General features: G+C 37.9%; 1 protein-coding gene across 2 annotated transcripts in view; it reads right to left on the bottom strand.

The window, feature by feature from the left end:
* Positions 1-26,602, bottom strand: part of VPS13B (vacuolar protein sorting 13 homolog B) — a 475,565-nt gene that overhangs the window by 95,856 nt on the left and 353,107 nt on the right. For both annotated transcript variants that reach the window (XM_074145995.1, XM_074145994.1), the window contains exons 33-35: positions 23,198-23,900; positions 13,314-13,451; positions 5-412 (exon numbers count right to left, since the gene is read on the bottom strand). In XM_074145995.1, the coding sequence (XP_074002096.1) occupies positions 5-412; positions 13,314-13,451; positions 23,198-23,900 (1,249 nt within the window). The remainder of the gene's footprint in view (positions 1-4; positions 413-13,313; positions 13,452-23,197; positions 23,901-26,602) is intronic.

The following is a 26,602-nucleotide window of genomic DNA, read 5'->3' as shown; positions in this document are numbered from 1 at the left end:
TTACCTGCAGTTTTATGTCCACTTTTAATATTCAGGCTCCCAGTGAGGTTTGATAAAGAGACTAGCAAACAAGGTTTATTGGGATGTGGGATGGTTTCCATCGAAACAACCATTTGGACGGTGTGAATGGAGATTTTCTGGAAGCAGGAAAGGGCTCGCCACAAGTTTTCTTGTACTGAATCCTTTTGTGCAGTGCTGGTGTGCGCTGCAGGTAGCAAATCCTTTGCACTGGGGTGTTTGGTTATTGAAGTGACATCCTCATCTGGAGTCATGCCAGCTGATGGAGCAGCCTCCTTCCTGGACTCATCGTCATTTCTGGTTATGATTTTCTTCAAAAACTGGTTTATTTGATCAAGTCTGACAAAACTGAGATTTGCTTTCAAAGGTTTTGATATGTCCACGTTTATGTCAGCTGTAGGAGAGAATTGGAGAAAGAAATATGAGAAGCTGTAGTGCAATTATTCAAGTAATGTAAATTAGATGTTTAGTGGAGATAACATTATTTCTACCATGTTTCATTAAAAGGAGTGAATCAACGGTAAAATAGAAGGAAACAATATTTTTAGGAATAAATCTGAATTAAAAGATCACAAAAAGTACTCTAAGCAATCTTCACTATATACAGTTTTAAAAGGAGAAATGTGTCCCAAAGTTGATCTTATTTCCTTGTTTCTTCCCAGGGATCACCACAGTTTTCCGAAAGACACACACTTTATTTGAGTGTGTAGGAGGGTAAATACATAAGTCCTTTTGTGTCAGAATGAAAATATACTTGACATTCTCTTGAGTTTTACATCCAGTAGAACTATTTGACTAAACTCCAAAGCCAACACTGAACATTTTCAACACGTTTAAATGAGTGAATAACACGTATATTCTGTTGTTTCCTACATAGCTAATATGCAGTATTTTTCAATGCATTTTCAAGATGAAATGTGAAATAAAAATCAAATATAAAAATTGAGGTATGTTTAGATTTCTTTGTTTTCCAGGGAGATCAGAATAACGTTCTTGGCCTCCTTGTTAAGGGATTCTCGTACTTCCCAGACTGCTAAAAGACTCACAGAATTTTTAGAAATCGCAGCTAATATGAACAACATCAACAATAGTGATATTTTAGTAGCTGAGATGTCGTAATTACCAAGATTCTTTCACAGATGGGAAGCGGGATTTTACGATTGGTTGAAACTTATTTCTGTGCTGCTATGCTTCAGCCTGGAGAAGAGAAGGCTCCAGGGAGACCTCATAGCAGCCTTCCAGTATCTGAAGGGAGCCTACAGGAGAGCCGGAGAGGGACTCTTTGGCAGGAGATGTAGTGACAGGAAAAGGGGTAATGGTTTTAAACTGAAAGAGGGCAGATTTAGATTAGATATTAGGAGGAAATTCTTTACTGTGAGGGTGGTGAAGCACTGGAACAGGTTGCCCAGGGAAGTTGTGGATGCCCCATCCCTGGAAGTGTTTAAGGCCAGGCTGGATGGGGCTTTGAGCAACCTGGTCTGGTGGGAGGTGTCCCTGCCCAGGGCAGGGGGGCTGGAACTCGATGATCTTTAAGGTCCCTTCCAACTCTAACTATTCTATGATTCTATGATCTGCCTTTTTAATCAGTACATTACACTTCATTACAGAAATCCACTTTGACTTAGTTTTAAAATTTTTTCACTTCAAATTCAGCTTTCACTCAGTAATGAGACAGCCACCCTGGGCAGGGGGAAAAGTTTGCTTTTCACTTTGCTGTTTGATTCCCATCACCCCACCCCCAAGAACCGAAAATGATTAAAATTCTGTGCATATATCTAAACTAGATTAAAAGTTCACAGAAAGTAGCACTACTTAGTTTTGAGTTTCATTATAAATATATAAAGGAAACACTGTTTGTTCAAGGTTTTACACAGATTAATGAATATTTCACCCAAATTAAGACCTAGTTTTAAGTTCAAGATCATGTTCTACTCTTCATGCTGATGCAAACTCAATGAGCTCGAATCTCCCACTCTAGGTAAATTACAAGTTTTTACAACAGTAAAGGGCTGTAGGAGCAAAGCTTCAGAGCCGCTCATAAACACAGATTTATACTGACTTTAGAGAGTCCCAGGCACAAGAAAAAGCACATTTCTAACCCCCCAAAAATATCTGGGCGTTCTAAACTTCAGTTAGATAAGTTTCGGTATCTGAAAAGATAAGTCTCTCAATTATAATCTAGCACTTTCTCTAGCACAAGATAGACAAGAGAAACTTACTAATGGCCATGTAAGATTTGTTATAGCCGAATTAAAAAACCCCAAACAATCTTAGAAAAAAGCCTGTAGTACTCTACAAGCCACAGCTAACTGGCTTTAAGGCTGAAAAACTATTCTAATTGCAACTTACAATTTTAATTAATGGGTTTTCTGAAAACTTTTTCTCTTGTGGTAAAGCCTTCCCACACTGAACCAGTAACTGTGATAAAACACTAGCTAACGCATGGGCAGAGTAGAAAGGCAAGTATCAAAGCTGGGGAAGCTGGGCAACATAAGAAGAGAGCAAGATTTTTAGGCATCCAAAACCACATTTGATCAATTTGGAAGATTTTTCAACATACTTATGTACCGATATTTTAAATTAAAACCAAGGGAAGAAAAATGCATAACACTTGAAAATCTCTCCACCATTCTTGGCACTAAAGAATACCCCAAGACTTGCCTGCCTTTTTGCATACATCATTGGTCCTCTCCTCCCTCTGAATGGAGAAAGGACAGTTCCAAATAAAGTAGAGACCCATGTGACATTATAATACTAATTTACTTATGATCCTCAAAACAAAAGGAGTGTTATTCTAGTGAAATCTCTAAAAAAATCACAACAGACAAACAAACGTGCAGCATCTTTAAAAAGACACAAGTTTGAAATCCAACTCACACTAGGATTTGCATTTCTGAACCATTTAGGCACTTTCAAAACAAGTCCCTTATTGACTTAATTGTCTCCATTAGTGATCTAGCAATAAAGGAGTGAAATAGAACAGATACTCTTGGTTTTGCTACATAATTAAGTTTGTAAGTTACTAAATAAGGAAAGGATGCTTATTGCTTGGTGTCACAGCTTTCACATCTAACTGCTTTGTCAAAGGCACATTTTATTGCCAACACTTTCCTATGTAGGACAGCCCAGAAGAGGAAAAAACCAACGAAAACACTACAACCCAAAAACTGCTTAGACATAAGTTGATAGAATAGGTGTCAAGCTAAAGCCAGAGAGTAAACCAACTGAGAAAGATTTAAAAGGAGATTAACATGAGACCAATGGTTCTGTCTTGGAGTTCCTCAGGACACGGTACAGAAGACACAGGGGGCTGGTGAAGCTCAATGGTGGAACACGCACGGCACCTACGGTCCTGGGCCTGTGTTTCATCCCTGCTGCTAGTCATAGAATCATACAGTGGTTTAGGTTGGAAGGGACCTCAAAGATCATCTAGTTCCAACTCCCCTGCCATGGGGGAGGTTGGAATCACCCACTAAACCAGGTTGCTCAAAGCCCCATCCAGCCTGGCCTTGAACACTTCCAGGGATGGCGCAGCCACAACTTCCCTGGGCAACCTGTTCCAGTGCCTCATCACCCTCACAGTAAAGAATTTCTTCCTGAGATCTAATCTAAATTTCCCCTCTTTCAGTTTAAAACCATTACCCCTCATCCTATTGCTACACTTCCTGATAAAGTGTCCCTCCCCATCTTTCCTGTAAGCCCCCTTTTGGTACTGGAAGGCTGCTATAAGGTCTCCCTGGAGTCTTCTCTTCTCCAGGCTGAACAACTCCAGGTCTCTCAGCCTGTCTTCATAAGAGAGGTGCTCCATCTTCGTGGCCCTCCTCTAGACTTACTCCAACAGATCCATGTCCTTCTTATGCTGGGGGCCCCAGATGGATGCAGTACTCCAGGTGGGGTCTCATGGGAGCAAAGGGAGAGAATCACCTCCCTCGACCTGCTGGCCATGCTTCTTTTGATGCAGCCCAGGATACGGTTGGATTTCTGGGCTGTGAGTGCACACTGCAGGTCATGTTTGAGCTTCCCGTCCACCAGCACCCCTAAGTCCTTCTCCTCAGGGCTGCTCTCAATCCATTCCCTTCCCAGCCTGTATTTGTGTTTGGGATTGCCCCACCCACATGCAGGACCTTGCACTTGGCCTTGTTGAACTTCACAGGGTTTGCACGGGCCCACCTCTCAAGCATCTTCAGATCCTTCCGGATGGCATCCTGTCCCTCAGGTATGTTGACTGCACCACACAGCTTGGTGTCATCAGCAAACTTGCTGAGGGTGCACTCAATCGCACTGTGCTTGTCACCAACAAAGATCTTAAACAGCGCTGGTCCGAATACTGACCCCTGAGGAACGCCACTCATCACTGGTCTCCACTTGGACATAGATCCATTGACCACGACTCTGTGAGTGTGACCATCCAGCCAGTTCCTTATCCACAGAGTGGTCCATCCATCAAATCCATGTCTCTCCAATTTAGAGACAAGGATGTTGTGTGGGACAGAATCAAATTGTTTTCACAAACACTGCACTGTTCCAAGAAAGCAATAAAAAAATGGACACTAGGACAAATGACGTCCTTGTTTTCTGTTCGGAAACTGCACGTCACACAGAAAAATGTTGTTATGACTGATAACTTTACAAAGGCATGTATTAAGTTACCATTATCCAGTGAATCAGCCCTGACATAAGGTGGTGGCAGCCAGAAGCATAATTGCAGAAAATGTAACTCTGGAACCTTCACTGCAAATATTTTAATTATCTCATAATGACATAGGTTATTTTTACAACTGGGTAAAGATTATGTAAGGAAATTCTTTGGCACTTTAACTAAAACATGCAAAAAATAAAACCCAGTTGAGCAATCAACATGTTTTTAGTCTTTGTCCTGTTTTACACTTAGCACAGTAAAAGAAGCTTTAACATTCTTTCTAAGAAAAACATATTTAAGTGATGGACAAAAACAGTGAAAACTGATGAAATATGAAGAGCTATTTATAGCAGTTGATGAAGATAGATGTTCAGCAGCTTCTCCAGTCATGCAAAATGGGCTAAAAAGAGATGTTACAATGTAAAGGGTCACCTTTACAGATGCAACTGGAATAAAATTTCTAGGGTGCAAAATCCAATCTTTTAGATGATTTTAAACACCTTGGGACGCACCCCACGCAACACTGCAGATTCTGTACCGGTAGGAAAACAAAGGTTCCTATAATTCAAACATGTCTTTGAATTGTCCAAAATTACATCAGAATCAGGACAGGGCAAAAGACAGCTCAAAGCCACTGCTATCTCCTCAATTACATCAGTCTCTCCTTGGCCTGTTAGTGACTGGCTACCATAATTATACCCCAATGCTTTCTTTAGATTTAAGACGTAATAGCAGTAACTTATTTTACCAGGGTTTATCTATTTCCAACAAAGAAATACAAAGAAATGACCATGCTTGTAAACGGACTGTGTTCAAGTGAGTTATTTCTGCTAAATCTGCTGATGTTTAAATCAGACTGAACTAGATGATATCAAAGTAATATTTTTTATTACAGTGTAGAATTTGAGTGTTGAATTTGATTTTTTTCTCTCTCTCTCTCAATTTCTTCACTACATCTCTTTAGATTACGCAGTAAATCCATGTCTGTCAATTATTAGTTACTAATTACCCTTCACAACTTTCTGAACAGCTACTAGGAAACAGAATGATGAAATAACTATTGAGTTAAAAGGAGATTAGATAAATATAAATAAATTACACTTATTATATGCTCCCACCACACCAGGAGATGACTTAACAGCGAAAGGAAAAGAATCACGTTGCAATAATGAAATCAGAGAGGGAATTCAGGTCCCAGAGGCGATTCTACGGAGTTTATGTTAATGTACACCTTGTGGGGGACCAAAAATCAACTGGAATAGTTTCCTGAAAACTGTTTCCAGCTATTTTCTCATTTAAAAAGTTCCAACTTCACTTGACCCATTAGTCATCATATTACTTACATTTATTATGTATTTTGAAATCTATTACAAAAAACCCAATGGATTCAATATGGCCTGTTTGAACAAAATCATAACATCTATAAAAGAAAACCTATAAGCAGCGCTCTGAAATTTCTGTCTGAAACAATTTTTCTTTGTCATTTTATTACTTAGAGCTTCAGATAAAAAATTTCAGAGTTATGAGTATTTTACCCTTGTTCTCCATAACATTCAGATTTGTACTGTGAAGATATAATTTTATTCTTTGAACTTGGGATAATGATATTACTCAAAAGGACTTTTTATTTGGTGGGCTAAGAATGAATAAGTAACCCAAAAATAACAGAGCTCCTAGCAAGTTGCTTTAGGTCAATCCCAGCTCTTACTGAAGTCAGTGGGCTTAGTCTAATATATGCCATGACTTGATGTACACCAGGTTACTATTTCTATGACTAATAAACTACCATAGTATACTCTTAATCTGAAAAACCAGAAAGTAAACTCCATGAAAATTATTTATAAGCTTTATTTATAAGACTGGGATCTTTTCATAGACTATGAGAAATGTTGAACTGTGAGAGAGAAAAATATGGCATTTTCCAAGAATTTTTTCACTTCTCATACCCCTCATTCTGCAGTGGATCCTTTATTTCTCATAGCTAATATAGAAAAGGCAAGGTCTTTCTTCCTTGGGTTGGACATCTGTCTCGCTTTCCCCTTCCCCAAGAAGGCTGTAAAACATTAAACTTCTTAATAGTACTGCTATAGAAGAAACTACTATTTGCCCTAAACTCTTAGGAAGATTGAATTTCCTAGTCCTAAACAGGACAGAAACAGACAACAGGCACGAAACATTTTATCACTAGTAATAATACTCTCTTTCCAGGAGCCACCCATCCCGATGTAAGGAGTCTAACAGAGGAAATCTGAGGAAGGTAAAGGTAATCTTGAGCCCTGATTCTGATTTGGAGTCAGGGTGGCCCTTCGGTAACAGGGAAATGGCTGAATTGCAAAAATTAAATTTATAAAGATACGAAAGAGAGAGACATGTGAAGGAAAGACTAGCTGTACTGTTCTCAATTGTCCCTGATCAGGCATCAAAAGAGAGACAAATTAAAAGAAATTGAAAAGCAAGAAGAATACAAACGAATTGTTTTTATCCTCTAATTCATCATTCCCAATTTGGATCAAGGGAAAAGAAGGAAGAAATTTGAGACAAGGCTTCAGAGGCCATCTGCAGTCCATCTTGTGTTCTGCTTCTGTGAGACAGATGCCAATTAGTCTGGAAGTGGCTGGTAGTCACTGCTCAGTATTCCTACCTACTGCCGTCTGTGTGCTGCAGCCCCACAGAAGGAGCTCTCTAAGGCCAATATGGCAAACTACAGCCTTGAAGCAGCTTAATCAACTCGAGCCGTGGGGGTGGTTCCCCCACGGTAACAACTCCTACTTCCACAACCTAGTATGTCATCGACAGTACGTGAAGGTGACATGAAGACATTAGCAGCTATTGCTAGCCAGTGCCTGGGTTTGAGATCTCAGACAAGGCTCAGTGATGTAATTCTATTATATTTTTTAAATTGTCACAACTGAACCAAAATAAATTGTTATAGGTTGAAAAGACCAAAGATACCATTAATAAAGGACGGAGGTTTACTACTATTCATAGGATGCTGACTGAAAGGAAGGGATTGTGCAACTACCAAATATATTACAAAAGCATGTCAAGGGTTGGATGGCGAGGCCAAAATCTATAATGTGGGCATTAGGAGGCACTACCATGAAAGGAAAACCTGAGCTAAGGGAAACACTAACTCTCTCAACAGAGTCAGGGAAGCTGAAGCACAACACAGTGAGATGAAATAAATTGTTCCAGGTCATGGAGCAGGTCTGTGGAAAAGAACCCATAAATATTAACTCTCTATTATCTGCTTTAGCTGCTGAATAATACATCTATATTAAGACATACAGGAAGAAAGGAAAGAAAAAAAAAAAAAAGAGGGTTTCAGAAAATTGGGCAAATGTTTCAAGTAAGTTTTAAAAAGAATGTTAATACACAAACTTATCCACGTGGCTCCAGTGTGCAGTCTTCATTTTTAGTACTTAAGACATTTAAGAAACTAAATTTCATTTACACTAAGCATTGTAGACATTGCTTTTAGAAAGGTACTTTGATAATTTTACATATTATTACACTGATATTACAGACAATAGATGTGTCAAAAAAAAAGCAGTACCTACAGGCTGGTCCACCTGTTTGGAATATTTCCCTTTGCCCTCTTAATCAAATAAATATCATTTCATGGCTACAGTGTCAGTGCTTTAAAAACTTGTTTGTAAAAGAGCAAAGGGGAAAAAAAACCAACTAGAAAGCTCAAAAGTTTTGCAAATGACCCAGAGTTAATTAGAAAAGTCTGCACCCTGGCTAGTTCCCCTTCTCACGTGTCAGCTCTCATTAAATCAAAAAATTCTCATTTCAAAGTTAACAAACACCATGGTTAACAAAACTGTTAAACCGGGATCAAGTGGGCACATTCCTAGGTTTATATATGATGTCATGCTAAGCAGCCCACAGCTGAACTTGCAAGTCGTATGAATGATTTTTCAATATATTAAGTATCTGATCTAATGCTAATTTTCTCTCTATAGGCTAACTGTGCTGGGAACAGGTGGCCCTGCTTTCAATTACGGAGGGCTAACATGCCAGTGTGAGGCCTGGATTAGTTCACCTTCTCACAGGGAATTTGCCTCGGTTGGGAATGGATTTATTATGGCTTCACACATGGAACGGAGCTCATGTCAGCTGAGGGCAGTGATACATCATATGATTCAAATTAACCTGCTGAGGACTGTTCCGCAGGGCTGATATTGTGTATTAAAATGACGACATTTTTAAAACAGCTTGAAAGAAACCAGGATTGCTGAAGTGCAATGGTTCCAATTTGTTCCAACTAATCTATCACCTGCTGGAGATATTATTCTAGTGGGTTTCTGGTAGCTGCTATTTTCCAGGTTTCTCCAAACCACTGACCTTGCTAATGGATACAATTGTTGCCTTTACAAACGGGGGGAAAAAGCTGGAGAGAGTGCCATAGTGCGCTTTTGTTCCTTGCTTTTTATGCATATCCCTAGATCCAGCGCTGTGTCCAAACCCCGCCAGGGAGGGACTGGCAGGAGAGAGCCCCCCTTCCCCTGTCCTCCAGTTCTCACTTTATCTTTTAGAGGGACACGGTATTTCTTAGTTTGTCTGCATAGTTTCTTCTGCAGAAATTACTTCAAAAGGCAAAGTATCAAGGACGGCAGTTAGTTCACACATTTCCCCAAGAAACTGCTGGGGGAAGAGGACTTCGGCATAAACCACCTATATTTTGCATGTATAAGTATTTTAAGGCAATTTGTAAGAAGCTGTAATTCATAAACATGGTTTGTATCATTTGCATGCAGAAAGAATCCATCAAAAAGACAGCTTTTATGGCTAAGAAAGCATAGTTGATTTAAAAAAAGAATCCAAAGGACTGGACAGTAAAGACAATAAATTTTCAACAACTATTAAAACAAGATGGTCATATTTGTTCCTCACCTAATGAATAATATCTAATGCTGAAGCAATAAATAATTCACTTATATGTATTAGACAAGAATTAGATGCACAATCCAATACCAGACTGAATATAAAAGAGAGAGGGTCATGTAAACTGATGTAGATGGAATTTTAAAAATTTTAAATAATTAGTTACTGTAGAAAGAGAAAGAATAGTCCTTTAATACATTGTGGGGTTAAAGTTGAGGTCTGTTCCCACAGGCCTGATGATGAATGCTTATTTCTCCTAGGATCCTATTACCTTAAATCTGGAAGAAATATCATTTTTCTTTAGTTGCCAAAAATGTACAAAATAATCAACTCATGTGGCAAGAAGTGCATTAATGTATCCTGTTATTCTCATTTAATTAGTGGTTTCCAAGTTTAGCTACTTGCTGTAGTTTTTTGATCTCGGAGCTAATATGGACTGACAACCTGGTTTCCTGTGTGGTGAAACCATACGATTTTTCTGTGGAACACTATCTACTTATCTACTTCAGCTGACAAACTATTTACAAGGAGTACTGGTTTTATCTAACACAGCGAACTCTGGGAACCACTTGCAGATTTTTTCTTTTAACTGCTTGCACAGTAGTTTGCATCATAAAACATAGGCAAGTTTGCTATATTTGAAATTTAACCTCAGCACACCAACAATGTAGCTTGTAAGAAAAATTACATTACAATTAAACCACTGAACTTTGTACACTTAAAATCTATACAGAAAACTGTACAGTTATCACAACTGCTACATCCAGATTTTTGTCTGCATAGGCACAGCTTTTAAAAATGTGCTGACTTTTCAGAACAGCAGATCACACCTGTACCCAACAGGTAGCACCTACTGGTGCATCCAATGCACTTTAATAATTTACTTACTGCAGTTATAAAATGCAGATACATAAATGAATACGGAAACACACAGCATGTCCTTAGAAAACATGCCAGTTAGTAACAGCACTGTTTGCCAAATGTTCACCAAAAAAGAGTAAGTTTTCAAGGCCTACAACATAACTATACTCTAGCAGTGCATTTATTTATTCAGTTTATTAACTGTGATGACTCCCGTCACAAATATCGTTTGTCTGGTGACCTTACAAGAGCTCTCAGGAGTTTTGCTGAGGTTCTTGTCCTCAATAAACAACTGCCAGCTTAGTTAGGATCTGGTGATGTAGACACTTTCTCCAAGCCCACTGACGGCCAAGCTACCTCACCATGGAAGAAGTTGCGGTTAGAGGACTTTCCCCCCAGGAGAGTCAGTAACTTATTTTCCAGTAGCCTGCTGAGGAGCTGTCAAGCTTTCGTAACTCTTTGCATGTGCTGCTCTGACGCAATCACATGCGGAAAGCGCCTTCCATTACTCATCCAGTGAAACCTCCAGCCCCCAAGGAAGGCTTTTTGGTAAAGGTTAGTTTATTTGAAGAGGATCTCATAGTGGCAACAGCTGAGGTTAGAAAAATCTGCAAAGGAATGCAGAGATGTTTTGCTATATTACACCAGCAAAACACTTTATCAAAATTCAGAGAGTAATTACCGTTGAGTCATGTGTAATGATAATTCCAATTAGCAGCAAAAAGATGGTAAAAAAAATGCCTTCTGGCTAAGAAGAGATCCTGGAAGAAATCTCTGAAGTTTTATAGGCTTTGCAAGAATAAACAGACTGAAGTTTATGATGCATTAATTTACGGTTTTTCACATGGTATTTAGTCAAATACCATGGAGGGGAGAGATGAAACACTGATTTGGGATCTGACTGACTTGTTGAGAACGGAGTAGACAGAATACTTGTAAATAGATACTTTCATGCTGGTACCAACTTCCATGTTTGCTAGTTTAAAATTTTGTCCTACTGACAGAAGAGTGTCAGCAAAACCCCTTCAGATGTGTAATAAATTAAATATAAAGGCTGCACCAGGAAACTACAAGGAGAACCTTGAGAAAAGGGGAATGCACACACTAAGAGTCTGGGAATATGGGAATCTGCCAGATGTGGGGAGAGAGGACATCAAAAAATTGGAAAGAATAGAGAAAAAAAAAAGGATTAAAGAAAACCAATTTGGCAGCAGTGACCAAAAGATTGTGGCCTTGAGAGAGAATATTTTCCTTTTGGCTTTCCAACGGAACTCAAAAATCCTGACTCTTGATGTTCTTCTGCTTTCATCAGCTATCTGTAAAGGCCACTGATAGTAGGTGTCTCTACCTGTCTTGTGCTGGTCATGATTAGAATGAAAATCTACTATCATTTAATCCTTTAGTTGACATGGCAGTAGAACATGCAGTAAGTCAGAAGGTTCAAAGTCCTACTAATGAAGCTGAATAGGGATCAATATAACAAAAACTCTGCACTGTCAGGTAGTTTTAAAATCTTATCTTAAAATACTTTTTTTAAGAAAGCACAGAAAAACAAAAAAGGGGCAATGATGAGGTTGTTCATGTACTTTATTCTTTCCTTGAGACTCCTGCCTGCGTGCAAAAAATGGATTTTCAAGTTACTTAACCACAGTATTTATTGTCAGCGGGTAAATATGTATGTCTCATTCTCTGGCTGTCCAACTTGAAATCCCGGGCTCTGATATGCAAAAGTGTTTACTGCTTCACCCAAAGACAATATGAACTGTGTTTCCAACATCTAAAATTCTATGTTTTTAAGTAGCTTGGAAAACTAAATTGTGTGTTTTAAATTGGTATCCTTAATATAAAGAGAAAATCTTTAATTTCCCTGTGCCTCAGTTGCCTTCTGTGAAATGGCAAGGGCATACTATTCCATCACCCATGGGAGGGTTGTGCAAGTAAATTGGTATTTCTGTAGCGCTCAGATCCTAAAGCAGTGAGCAACGCAGAGGAAATAAGCAATTCTGCTGCAGAGCCAGGTTTAGATCGTGTGCTGTTCAAGACTGTACGAATAGGCAACTGAATGAATAGGAAAACCCAGTACTGAAGAGTGGCTCACTAAATGACTGATAATATTCTGTGTGCTGGGTGAAGTAAGGATATTCAGGGAAAAAAAAAAAGTTACAGAATTCAACAAATATGCATAAGAGAGATGAATTATGATGGCACAGGTAAATGTAAATGTATTTTCTAACTTCTACTATAACCTTAATTATATTCTACATAGTAATGTAGTTATAAATACATAATTCACAAAGCAGAATGGATTACATACTTCAATTTGGAGAAGTTTCTGACACTCTAGGAGTGAAACTTCAAGTATTATTTTAAGTAAACGCTAACAAATCTTCATACTACACCACTTATATTCCACGTTAATTAAAGAAACACAATATCACTATTTTTTAAATTTTACAGTATTGACACTTTAGATGATAGGAATTTGCAATGTCAGGTATCCAGATTCCAAAGAACCTAAGAGAAGCCAGTTTATAGAAATCTTCAGAAACATTTCAAAAGTCAGCTTTTGTAAACATAACTGTAATAAAATTTCAGTTGTTCTAGGGCTAGAAGCAGGTAGGTTTCATTCTGTTGGAAATTTGCCAACCTCTGCCATCTTGAGGAGTAAAATTTCTAAAATTTTTCTAAAATGGGAAGAAAATAAATAATTAGACCTTAAACCTATGACTGGTCCAGGACTGACCATTCCTCAACTTGATTTAAATTCAGAATAATTGCTGGGGGAAATTTTCACATTCATTAGCAAGGAATACAACATTTTTGTGATGATCTGATGTGAGTGTCTATGTGTGCATATCTACAAACAGATTGCACCAGAAAACAGAGATTGAAGTGCAGCATTTACCTGGTCCATTAAGGAAGTCTTTAATTTGCACGGTGATAAGAGGAGGCGGAATACCACTTTTAGCATCAACCTCTCCTGCTACCGTCTGCAACCAAATCTTGCAATAATCCAGAGCTTCTGGTAGAGTCTTCCCAGGATCTAGAAGTGATAATGAACATAGTCATTAATAGTAATTAATGATATTCCGAGAATATGATACATAATAAAATGATATTTACAAAATTGATGAAACAACACGTGGCTAAAAGTACATTAAATATAATTAAATAAAAAAGTTTAAAATGTAACACAATAAATAATATTCCAATACTACTGTTGTACATAGCATTTGTGCCTACAGACAGATGCATGTGTATAACAACGCATGCATATACATGCAAGAGGGCAAAGTTCTAATTACACAAGATGTAGAACACACGCAAAAATACCACATAAAATATGAGTAAAAGACACCAGTTATTACAAGATAACTTTAAATAGCACACGATTTTAGCTTTAATTATGATGACACTTAAGGAGTCCTTACAAGAGAATCTGTGCTCAAAACCTGCTACTTCTAGATTGTATTTTCATTGCCAGGCAGAGAAAATAATGATGGAAAGATAAATGATAGAGGCTAAAAGCCCAGATCTCAGGAACGCTACCAGATCTCAGGAACAGAGCATAACGACAATGTGGTTATATCATTCTCTTTGGATTTTCACTCAATAGCTAATCAGTAGTTATTCTTGCTACCACCTTGAATTGTATTCCTTTGACCCATTTATAATATTACAGTAGTATATTACATTTCATTTCCTCCTAGTCTTCATTTTCCACATATTACAAATGGCAAAACTAGCAGTGTAAAAGGCTTTTTAATCTTTAGGAACTCATGACCTTCATTATAATAGTCCTCAATTCTGGCACTATAGGTCTTAAATTATGAATAATCAATTATTCTTTGTTATCAAGACAAAGATAACTATTGAATGTCTGCCTCATCATTAACGATTTAAGGAGATTTTCTTGATGCTATTCTCTCCCATTTTCAGTCAATTAAAAACTGCTATAATTGCTTTGTTTGAGTTTTACTGAATGGATTTCTTTCAAGAACAGTATTTACATACCCACTATTATAGTCAACATATGGTATCGTGGTATCACAGTCATATGTGGACTGGGTATATAAAGTCAGCTTTGGAATTTGTATTTCTTGACCTTATCATGTGATTCATATAAAACTTGGCACATATGAACCCTTATGTGATTTCAAAGAACCTACTGAAACCAATTGATCATGACTTTAGATCTATATGGAAAAGATCAAAAGTTAGCACATTCTTCTGTTTTTATTTGATCAATTTTCAGGCAATGACTTTACAGCAGTATTTGTACTGCATGGCATATACATTACAGCCTTTCCTTCCCTTTATTCCTGCTATACATTTATAAAGTCAGCTCTCAACAGTTATTTAAGAGCTGTCACTGCATACAACAGTTTTGTATATTTTCCTTGTGAATTTCTACATTTTTATGGTTCTTAGCCCTTTCCTTTAATTACACTAACCGTAATGGTGTGACACACTCCCTTTCCTATAGTAAATGCTTTAGGGAATATCTTGTTTCCTGTGCCTGGAATTTGCCTAATATACTGAAAATTTAAAAAAAAAAGTATAAAATCTTTATCACCAAAGTACACATTTTTTCCAAAATATAGTTTTGTAGTTGTTCTGAACAAGGATGTTACCTCTGACTTGGATCTATACCATAATAACTTGTTTTATGCTAGTAGTTCTTCATAAATAAGTAATGTGCTAATATTTTTCAGAATATATAGTGTAAAGCATTCTAAAAATTACTGAATATTGTGCAGTGAACATCACTGAATCAATTAAATTGATCTCTAAGTTACTGTTCCTTCAGAAGTATTACGGTAAACGTTTAAGTATACCAGCATAGGGCAAAATGTTGCAATATACCATTATTTGATCTTATTTCTGACAGTTAATCGTCACATACCGTGTATAGCAACCTAGATCATCCACTGTCTTTTCAGAAAATCCAATAAATTCAAGCAAACATTTCTTTTGCAGAATACATTTGCAGGCATTCCTAATATTATTCCTAATATTATGTTATAAAATACCTGATAATTATTATAAAGTTGTAGCTGTTTAAAGATGAACATATCTCTGATGAAAAGAGCTTACATAGCGGAAAATCCTTGCATGACATAATACATCAGGTACACAAACCTTGCCCTCAGGACAGTGGGAATTGCAGCACATAAGCACAGAATCAAAAAAAAAAAAAAGGAACCATGGGGCTCTCAGGAGATTATTTTGCTCTGTCATGTCTCCAAGGAGCACAGCACCGTCACCTCTTCATTACCTGGGGCACCACAGGACTGGGATACATGAATAATGAGAAGGACTCCAGAATTTACAGATTAGGAACACAACACAGAGAAACCTCAGTGAACGAAATTAGCCTGAGTCCAACAAAATATACTATTTTTAACATAGCACTGGCCTTACTGATTTCAAGCACTTTTTTTTTTTTTTTTGTAGTTAAAAAATCATAGAATAGTTTGGGTTGGAAGGGACCTTTATAGGTCATCTAGGCCACCCCCCTCCACTGCAATGAGCAGGGACTTCTTCAACTAGATCAGGTTGCTCAGAGCCCCATCCAATCTGACCCTGAATGTTTCCAGGGATGGGGTGTCTACCACCTCTATCAGAAACCTGTGCCAGTGTTTCACCACCTTTGTTGTAAAAAATTTCCTTCCTTCTATATAGTCGAAATCTACCCTCTTCTAGTTTAAAACCATTACCCCTTGTCCTATTGCAACAGGCCCTGCTAAAAAGTTTGCTCCCATCTTTCTTATAAGCCCCCATTAAGTACTGAAAGGTCACAATAAGGTCTCCCCGGAGCCTTCTCTTCTCCAGGATGAACAACCCCAACTCTCGCAGCCTGTCCTCACGGGACAGGTGCTCCAGCCCTCTGATCATCTTTGTGGACCTCCTCTGGACCTGCTCCAACAGGTTTAAGTGAAACTGTGTTGTTCTGAAACTGAGCTAATTCTGTAAGCAGGATAGTTGCACCGACACAATTTTGCATTGGAGGTAATAATACCCAAGGGCCATGCAAAGAACTAGTTTGAGTGCTTCTGTGCCCATGGCACATGGTTAATTTGGAACCTGGGTTACAGACTTGACTGTACATCCAAATATGCCAGATATGGATTAATAAATTTTTACATAACGAGAATAAAGCTAAAATCCAGAGATTTCAAAACTGACTATGGTGGTGTATTATCTCAAAAACTTGAAGTAACATCCAAATAGGAGCTATAAAATGTATCTGTGTAGGACAAACTCATGTATGCCAAAGTTCAAAAGACCGAAATAGGTGTGTCTTGATTAAAATACTTCGTAAGGTAGGAAACATCATACACATTTTCATAGGATTAAGGATTGGGAAAGGAATAATATCAATCAATCAATCCCTATGCCAAGGGCATAGGAATCACCAGAGAAGCAATTAAATGAAAAAGAAAATTTAGGCTGAAAAGTGAGGATTTCCTGATGAGGAGAGCTGTTAGAAAAGGACTCTTCTCCCTCAAGGAAATGATGGAAATGTTCAGAATGTTTAAAAATACACTTGACAGAACACTATAAAATGTACAATAGGGAACAATTATGCATCAGCAGGGAACCGGTCTGAATAATCTATTATAATAGGTCATTTCCATTTCCATTTTCTATGATTCTCCCAAAAATCAACACTTAAATTTACAGCTATTTGTATAAAGAAAATGCTGGAGAAAACCCAAGGGATGCATATATAAGTAAAAGGAGAGGCTAGAATTACTCCACAGCAAGCCAAGAGAGAGAAAAGAAAGGCTTGAGAAGGGAAGAGCAGTGAAGACGGCCAGAAATTCTATCCTCTACACCATGTGAAAAATTTGTCTGTGGCAGCAAAAGAAAAATTGTGAGACAACTATCGCAGATTGACAATCAAGACTGTAATTTAAAATCCGCAAGACAGAAGCTCTGAGGCCTTCAATAAGTCCACACCTTCCCCCTGGCCTTTTTTTTTTTTTTAGAAAAAAATAATCTCTGGCTATTTTTAAATCCACCCAAACATCCAAAGCCACTTTTAGTGTTGCTAAGGTCCAGACCTCAGCTCCAAACTTCACAGTTTATGAAGTACCTTCCTAAACTTGATCTGAACTTGCAAGCTTTTGATTTCACCTGCTCTCCTCTCATTCTCATGTTAACAGGAGACAGCAAGCTCCAACCTTGCAAAGAGAAAGGGAAATGAGAAGAAAGGAAAGGCGAGAGGCAGGAGAAATTTCACATCTTGAAGATTTTAATTCTTCACAATGTGGTTCTGTTCCAGTTTGCAGCTGAGGGCCAGGGCAGCTCAGGGGGCATAGCCTGTGGGAGGCTTTAAGGGGGAGGCTCCGGGCTCCACAGCACCCCAGCAGCCGCCAGGCAGGGGACAGGGCTACTGAGCGTGTGCGCGGGACGGCAACTTGGCCTCTTCAGCTGGAACTTTACCCAGACCAAATGAGCTCTGCAACACGCTTTTATTTCAATGGATGAATCATATTTTGGTCTGCAGTCAATTTTAAAAGCCAGTACGATGCTGCAATCATCTCTGCATTTCAAACTCAAAAGTGGAACGTTTGGTCTTGTTTTAAAAATGGTTTCCATTGGAATTTAAAGAACACAAGTGGGAAAACATTTCTACTAGCGTACTCACAAGTGCTGTGTCAGGAAGTTCAAAAATGAGCACTTACAGTAACCAAAGGAATGTATATTCCCAGGCCAGCTTGTCTTTCCGGGTGGGGGCTGCACACACACACCCCACACCCCCCCCGCCCCGGCTCCTGTCTATGGATGCAGATGTACTGGACAATAAATATACTTGGAGGGGAACAGGTGACACTCCAGCAGAACTCCCTCAATGCTATGCTAGGAAAGAGCCTTAAATCCTCTCTCGGCCTCGTAGGAAGCAAAGGCTGACAGAGAGGCAGTGAATCAGACTTCCTGCCAGAGCCAGGCTGTGCTGCCCTCCACACAGCCTGGGCTTTCCATCAGATCAGAGGTTACATGTGGTCTCAGCTACTGCATCTGCTCTTCACGGACCCCCTGCCATCAAAGGCGTGGGTGTAAAAAAAAAATAAAATACTATAAAAATCAAGAATAATTCTGGATGGCCTCACAATGCCTGTTTTTTTGCAAATGCTTCTTTGGTGGAAGCTGAAGAAATTCCATGCATAACAAGTATTTATTGAGAAATTTCTCTCCCTTAAAAAAACCAAGCACCACAGCCTCCTCTTTGAAAGTAAACAAACAAACAAATAGAAAAAAGATTTTTCAAGAATGCCCAGAGCACAATGCTCAGGAAATGAGGCAATTTAGTATCTGGATCACATTACCTGAAACAAAGCAAATAAAGATTTAAAAAAATATTTATAAAAGCGGCTTATGAGATTACATTAAAAACAATTGCACCCACTTTTATTTAAGTGGAAATGGCCAATGCTCTGTTTGCAAAAACTAACAGTTAGCAGATGCCTTTTTATTCAATGTAGGACGATCACTGAATAAAAAAAGGTTGGTTTATAGTATCTTCCAGGCTATTTATACAGAATCTTACAAGTAAACTCAGGGAGCAACTAGTCTTTTTAATGGTGCTTATTAAGCAGTTAATATTTATTCTGTTAATTTATTTAGTTTGACTTGAAGTTCCTATACCTGGTGGTAGCATAATTGCAATCAAGCTGTGCAATTACAAAAATAATTTAAAACACAAATGAAGCAGTTTAGCACAACCATAATAAAATTGAGCTAACATTTTAATAACCGACTAAGTCTCCTCCTCCTACAAACTGACTTGCCAGTGGACTTGGTTGGAGAGAAGGACAGAGGAAACTGAAAGCACAACCATCAGATCTTCAGCTCCAAGGCAGGCACATGCTCCCCCATATAGACACTGGTCTGATGGAAATGTGCTGCTACTAACTGCTAATGAACACACTAACAATACTTAACTTTAAAATAGCCTATTTCCTCCTATTTAATTCTTAAGTTCTTATTTCTTTCATGTTTCAGAAAGCAAGCAAAAAAATAACACAGCTAGTGGCAGAGGTGCCAAGTTCTTTGGATGAAGTTTGGTGTTTCGGCCACCATGTAATACTCTCACAAAAAAAGTGATAGCTTAATGTGCAACATCCTGAATTTTAAGGGAATTAACTTGAAATCTTTCAAACATAAGAAGAAAACCCTCATCCCAAATAAAATACATGTGGTTTCATAACAGTATTAAAAACTTCATTTCTACACATGCTCGAAGCAGTAAACCATCATAAGGTAGTAAGCTTAATTTTGTCACCAGCCCAGGATTAACTATTATTCTCTTTAAAATTCATGCTGGTGCAGTTTTATGGGATAATTTCCCTATTTTATTCAAAGCTTCATAAAATAGACTCTCATCAAACTATCTGTTAGCAGCAGTTATAAATTCTAGAGTATTCTTTGTTAATTACAGCTGAACAATGTATTTCTTAGAAATACACTAATGGGAGGTGAAGGATGGAAAACATAACTAGGTCTAAACTATTACCAGCTTTTCTTTACCCTAAAGGTTTTTTTTTTTGTATTTGTGTCTGTCTTGCAAGATTTGAGAGTTGTTTCAGATCTTTAGATTTTTTTCTTTTAGAAAAGCTGTAAGAAACAACACAGTATTTCTTAGGATCTCAATCTAGTGCCATCAAACAAACAGAAGTCAAGTTTTCAGAACTACACAAAAATGATCCAAAACAATTTTTCTAAATGCTTTAGAACATTCCTAAGACATTCTTATGCAGCATATTTGGTGTGTATATATACATATATATATATAGAGAGAGAATGATGATTTGAAATGGCAGAGTTTTTATTAGCATGTTTTGGATTGAATCTACATATTTCATATATAGCTTAACTATGTAAGCTTAACCATATTAGTATAAGTAATGAGAAACCACCCCCACAGGAGTACCAATAAAACTTTATAACAAACATTTGCCCAGACAAGTCTCAATTTTTTTAGGTTGTGATGAAATTTGCTATGTTATAGGCCCAACCTTCTGAGCTGCTGCTGTGCTGTTGTCTATCTCCATCATGCGATGCAATGCACACAACATTTTCATCAGGCCCGCTTGCCTAGTCCCGCTATTTAAATACTGTTGGTTTTTTTTAAGGGGAAATACGCTCCATAATCTAGTTAAAATACATCTTTTATGTTTAGCTTATGTCCTCTTCCCCATCCTACCTTAGACAACGGAGAGATAGCTGCATTCATACCCATAGACACAAGAGCAGTCTTCTAGGGAGTCTAACTGGAAATAGTCTTTAGCAACATTCACTGTAAATTAAACATTGTTCTCTTCCTACCCTCCAGTCCTTGATATACAGAGAAAAACAAGAATTTAGTGCATACAGAGGGAGAGAAGCTAACTTATTTCTTTCAAATAAACTTCATGTTGCTCTGAATTGGGCCAATACATCTCTTTCAGATAAAACTGTCAGCAGATAGTCGCAACATCAAGAAAAATTGTCGTGATTGATGAAATTGACTACAGCAGAGCATAAAATATGTCATTCAATGTTCCTGATGCTATATTATATGATATGCAATATATAATACATAGTTCACGGCTATTTTCCCTCAAATACGTGTGCTAGAAATGAGAAATAAAAATTTCCAAAAATAACATGTTACTACAGTGGTATGACAACATTAATCCTGAACAATGCCATTACAAGCACAGCAGGTCTTCCTCAACAAGACGCAATAAAAACTTTATACTACCTATTTTGCTGTGTGAGTTAGTATGTGACGAAGCGTGGATTAGTTTTATTAACTTATTAATACATTTAGGATGGTGTTTTTAGGCACTAGAATGTTGCCACCCATCTCTCAAACTCTTCTGAAAAGAGCCCTAGTGCTTCAGTAGCAAGCATAGGATTCTGTTTGATACATAAACAAGGTATTTACTACTGCCCACAAAGGCAGAAGGATGAGACCAGAACTTCTGCCTTCACATAATGCCTGACTCCTGCTTCCACACTCTTTTACCTTTGCCTGACACAGAGACAAAAAGCCAAAGAAAAGGGCAAGACCATGCAGGGCTAGTCTTTGGTCCTCCAAGAAGACCTCTATGGGTCTCACTGAACAACTGCTGGTGACCAACATAGAGCTCTCAGGCTCTATGTTCCTACTATCTTTATTATTAAAACTTCTTGCCATGCTTCTTTGCTCTCTGATCCACTTTCAGTTTGTAGGAAGACCTTATTACAGCTTGTATTTTCTAGAATTGCTCCCATAGATATGGAGATGGTGAAAGATTTCAGAAGTTAATTCTAGGAGCAGAATGGAGAGAACTTTGCCAAGTTTATCGGTAACGTGGGGCAGCTTGTACAAGGACACAATCGAATGCCTCGGACATGAGAAATGGGTAAGTCCTAATGCATCTTTCTGAAATGCTAAGTTAATGAATTGGTGATCTTTAACTTACAACTACTCCAACTTTTCTTCAAGCTTTGCTTTGTTAATTGATTTGTTAATTCTTTTCATATTAATTGCTACAATAACCACCTTTTATATAGTATTTAACAAATATACATGGGAATCTGGAGTAAATCAAGTTCATGACACGGCTGTCTTTCTTTCAAGACAAGACAGCAACAGCAGAGAAAGATGAAAATGGAAGGATGATAAAAGAAAACAGAGAACAAATTTTCTCCCTATTTTAAGTATCTTCTTTCCAGCTGTCTAATCTTCCTCACTCTTTAATCCCTCTTAAAAATCCACTGTAATTCAGATTTCTGAAAAAAAGTTAAGGGCTATTAAAAATAGAATTTTTAGTCTTTTGCATAAGCACATTGTTTTAATATCAATCTTCAAAAAATATCATCTCATTCAGCAAAGATTCAGTATAGCCGTAGAAAAAACATATACTGCTTCTCACAACTAGTGTGATGTATGAACTCTGGCAACAAAAAACTAGCAATGTTTTTTACCTACAGCTCTCTTTCTGTGAACAATTTAAAACCTCACACTCTGGCTGCACATTCAGTAGACCTCTGCATCCTCATTTACATTTTTTGGGGTAATACTCTGTAATGATGTATCTCATTAAATTCTTGCACCCAGTACTGGCTGTCAGACAAATGAATTGCAGTCATTTGCTTTCTCTATTCAGCAGTACAGGTAAGACAGAAAAAGAAATTTTCAGATTATTTTGTTCTGAACAGTTATTCTGATATTTACTATAAGCTTTGCATATGAAAAAAGAAAAAGAAAAAGAAAAGCCATTCATTAAGAGAAGGAAATTCTTGCAAAACCCTATTACTCAGCTGAATGAGAACTTAAAATACATGACATCATTAGATGTCATTTGGAAGATCACTATAATTTTTTTACAGTGTATGATCAAAACACCAGGTGCTTCTACAATGTTTACCTTTAAATTTTATCAGTAGGCTAACATAGGAAAATATTGTGATATTCAGTCATAAAAAATGCTTTTTATGAAAACAGCTTGGCTTATATTCCTTAGGAAACATTGAGAAGTTAGGGTAATGCAACAATTCTGGTAATGAGAAAATAATATCAAGGAACAGGAAGAACTGTTTGCTAAAAGGTTAGATCTTAATTAATTTCAAACATTTTACACACTTAACTTGATTCAGCTGTGGGGTATAATCCTAAAAATATGTATATTTACCGTTTGATTTTTAAAGACGTCCTAGAAGTCTCTCAGCTGTTTTCCACCACTCCAGGAACTTTGAGAAGTGCAATTATTTTGGCAGTTATAACCAGGAGCGAACGTTAAATGCTCTTACCTGTACACTTGTAGTCTGAGGCTACTCCTTTAAGACCAGCGTCGAACACTGATATTTCTACCTTTTGCTTTCTGTGGTGGCAGCTCAGGAGGACAGAGGGCTGCGATACAATGAGGTAGAGAAATGGCTGTAGCTCTATGTCCCCAGTTCCCCTGCGACCAGGCTGCCGAACTATTGTTACACCCAGGGCTTGTCGAGCAGACGATCGTGTGGAAGCATGCAGACTTTCCAGTGACAGAAGACCTGTTTTTCTCCCAGTAGACAGGGGAATGTTACTGTTCAGAAGATCATCTGCTGTCACGGATGAAATGCAAGGCTGACTGGGCTTCTTGGTATCATGGCTGCCACTAGAGCCCGATTCTGGAAGGTTTAAGGAGCTTTTGCTTATTTTCTCACCCTCTTTCTGATCTTGTACTGATTTTGATTTAGGTAAGGCACTGCACGAGTAAGTCATCAAGGATATTCGACTTGCTGTAACAAAAACGTCAAAGGGAATGAAATTGAGATTCTTCACGATGGAAGACTGGCGGGAAGGACGGGCAATGCGGTGCTGGCTGGTACCACTGTGCTGCTCGATCTGAATGATTCTGATTTTAACACTGTCGCTGCCAATTCCACTGTCCTGTGCACCGCTATAACGGGAAGAAGTCTCAACTGTTCCTCCATCAGACACATCCATTTTTTTCTGCTCTTGTTTGGAAACCTGCAAAGGAAAATATTATATTAACTTATGATATCCATATCCCAACTGTTTCCATTTCAGTGGCAGCAAACAATCACTATATAAACATGATGTCAAAGAAGAGAATTATAAAAAACTATCTGCCAAGTTAACTTTAACACAGTAATCACTCATGAAAACACAGCAGGTGTCTGTTCCAATGAAATGATGACTCACAACAGATGAAGTGCCAAAAGAACATATGAAGGAAAAAAAAGGAGTAATGATTTCTAGGCTTAAATGACTTTTTTTTTAAGATTTAAAATCTTTCTTTAAACTCTAAAGAATCTACAAGAAATTTATAGCTTAATATAAAACCATATCTCTGTGAAATAAGCAATGTAAATAAAAAGCCTCATCAGGATTGTTTTCCAGTTTTGAGTACCAAAGCTCAGAAAGTCCTCTTTGGCACTAAAATATTTTACCATGATTAGATGAAATAGAATGTAATATTAATCTACTGCAAAATCACAAAAAGACTAAATGGAAATTGCAAGCTGAAATGTACAAATATTATGTTGTAGGAAAAATATTTTTCTTAAGTGTCATGGAAATGACAGCTGTCTTATATAAAACACCAAAGTTGAAGGAAATGTCAGCACCACCCAAAGACTGCCTCTGTGATGGGGTATGAGTTCTCTGCTTACCAAAGCTACATATGGTCTTTGCTGTGACATTCATGGGGTTTCACATGAGAAATCATTCCATATAGAAATATTCCAAAAAGAAAACATACACCACTGATAAACAGCAAAAAGAGCTTTCCTTCTATCACAGGAAATGCAAGAGTGAAACAAGACGTTGCAAGGCTGTGGCCAGGGATCATATAGTACCATGTCAAGAGACAGAGATACCCAAGACAAGGTGTTTCAGGAAGAAAACACTTCCAATACTGCTCGTGAAACAAGTAGAAATCTTACAAAGCACTTCAGGGCAAGATCGGGAGCATATGCTAAAATATTTAGAAAAAAACCCTGCAAAAATTCAATAATGATAATAATAATAACAACAACGATGCATGGCCAACTCCCCTGGTTCATATGGAGTTTAGAGTCATGCATTCAGCCTGTATAGCTTCCACAGCATAACTAACACTTCCATCTGTGCTGCCCAGTAGAAGTGTTTGTTTCTGCTCTGCTCCGCACAAGAACTAACACAAGAAATGCCCAAGTCAATCAGATTTGTGATCCATCCAACGCAGTACGCTGCTTAACAGCATAAGGAGGAGACTCTGTCAAGAGAGACCGTGGACTGTGACCACTTCCTGCAGTCTTCCTCTCCCACTCCCCAAGCATCCATAGCTGTTGCATTTAGGATGCCAGTGCTACGCACCTGTGTAGTCAGTTTAGTACCATTTCTGGACTTCTTGTCTATGAATTCGTCTACTTCCTTTTTGAATATGCTGACAGTGTCTGGCCTCCACTACCTTCTGGGGCAGCAAGTTCCAATTTATTTTTTTTTCTCTGGTTTAAACCAATCTCCTACTAGCATCATTGCATTTCCCCATCTTTTGTAGTGCAAGATTTGACTATTCAGCATTATCACTGCTGATACGACTTTGTAAACCTTGATCATAGTCCCCCCCTCAGCCTTCTCATCTCCAGACAGGGAAATCCCAGCCTTTTTAGTCGCTCCTCACAAAATAGCTGCTCCAGCACCTTTAATCGTTTTAGTTTCCCTTCTCTACTTCTGTAACTCCACTATGCACTTCTTGAGTACTCTACACAGTATTCAGAAAGTGGGATCGCTATGGTTTTATACAGCAGTAAAACAATGCCTTCTGTCTTGTTCTCAGTCTCCATCCTGATGTCCAATATTTTGTCGGGTTTTTTTTGGCTGCTGCTGCACATTGACTCAATGATTTCATTTCTTTGTTCCAGGACCTACTTCAATAGTTTCTTTTCATCTTCTTCATTCTAGTGAATCTTTGAAAAGGGGGATATAAACTAAGGCAAACCATACTTTAACTTCCTCTTGAAAACTATAATCGTGAATTACAAGAACTTAAAAAATTTATCAGCAACTTAACTATAGGAATGAAGGACAGTGAAGAAATTCAGTGATTCAAACTTTTGTCTTTAGGCAGCAATATGAATAGATTCTACATATATTACAGAAATTGGGTTGTGGGAGAGTTAAAAAGGCGGGTTTTTTTAAAGGTTCCTTTATATTGTGCTTTATGAAACAAAGGGAGCAACCCCCTCTCCTCTTCTTTAAAGGAAAGAATATACTAGAAAAAAAGTATTACAGAGGAAATCCTAAAACAGAACCATTAACTAGCTGAGATTTTCTTTGAAAAGGCTTTTGCCAGCTCTGGTTACAATCTTTTCAGATTCACTCATGTACATATTTTTCAAATAACCAATAAAATTCCTTGTGGCTGATTTCTATGGCAGACTCGTATCGCTGACTTGTAAATGTGATACCACTTTTAATGCAGCCTCTGTAAAAATAACTGGAGACAATTTTAATGAATTACTACATTGTGAGCCAAGAAATCCTGACTCCTCCTGATAACCTAGCAAAGTCAGGCTATTTACACCTCAGCATTTCTGTCTGGTAAGCTATGAAGTGCTTCACCTGTATTCTGCACTGATGGCACTTTTGAAAATGGTAGAAATGGTTTTACTGCTCATGTATTGAGGGCAAGCAGAAGACAAAAGGGATGGAGCTGTGAAACAATC

The sequence above is a fragment of the Numenius arquata genome, chromosome 3 (genome assembly GCF_964106895.1).
Source record: "Numenius arquata chromosome 3, bNumArq3.hap1.1, whole genome shotgun sequence".
Taxonomy (NCBI): domain Eukaryota; kingdom Metazoa; phylum Chordata; class Aves; order Charadriiformes; family Scolopacidae; genus Numenius; species Numenius arquata.
Note: the sequence above shows the minus strand (reverse complement) of the source record. Positions and strands in the feature narration are given on the sequence as shown.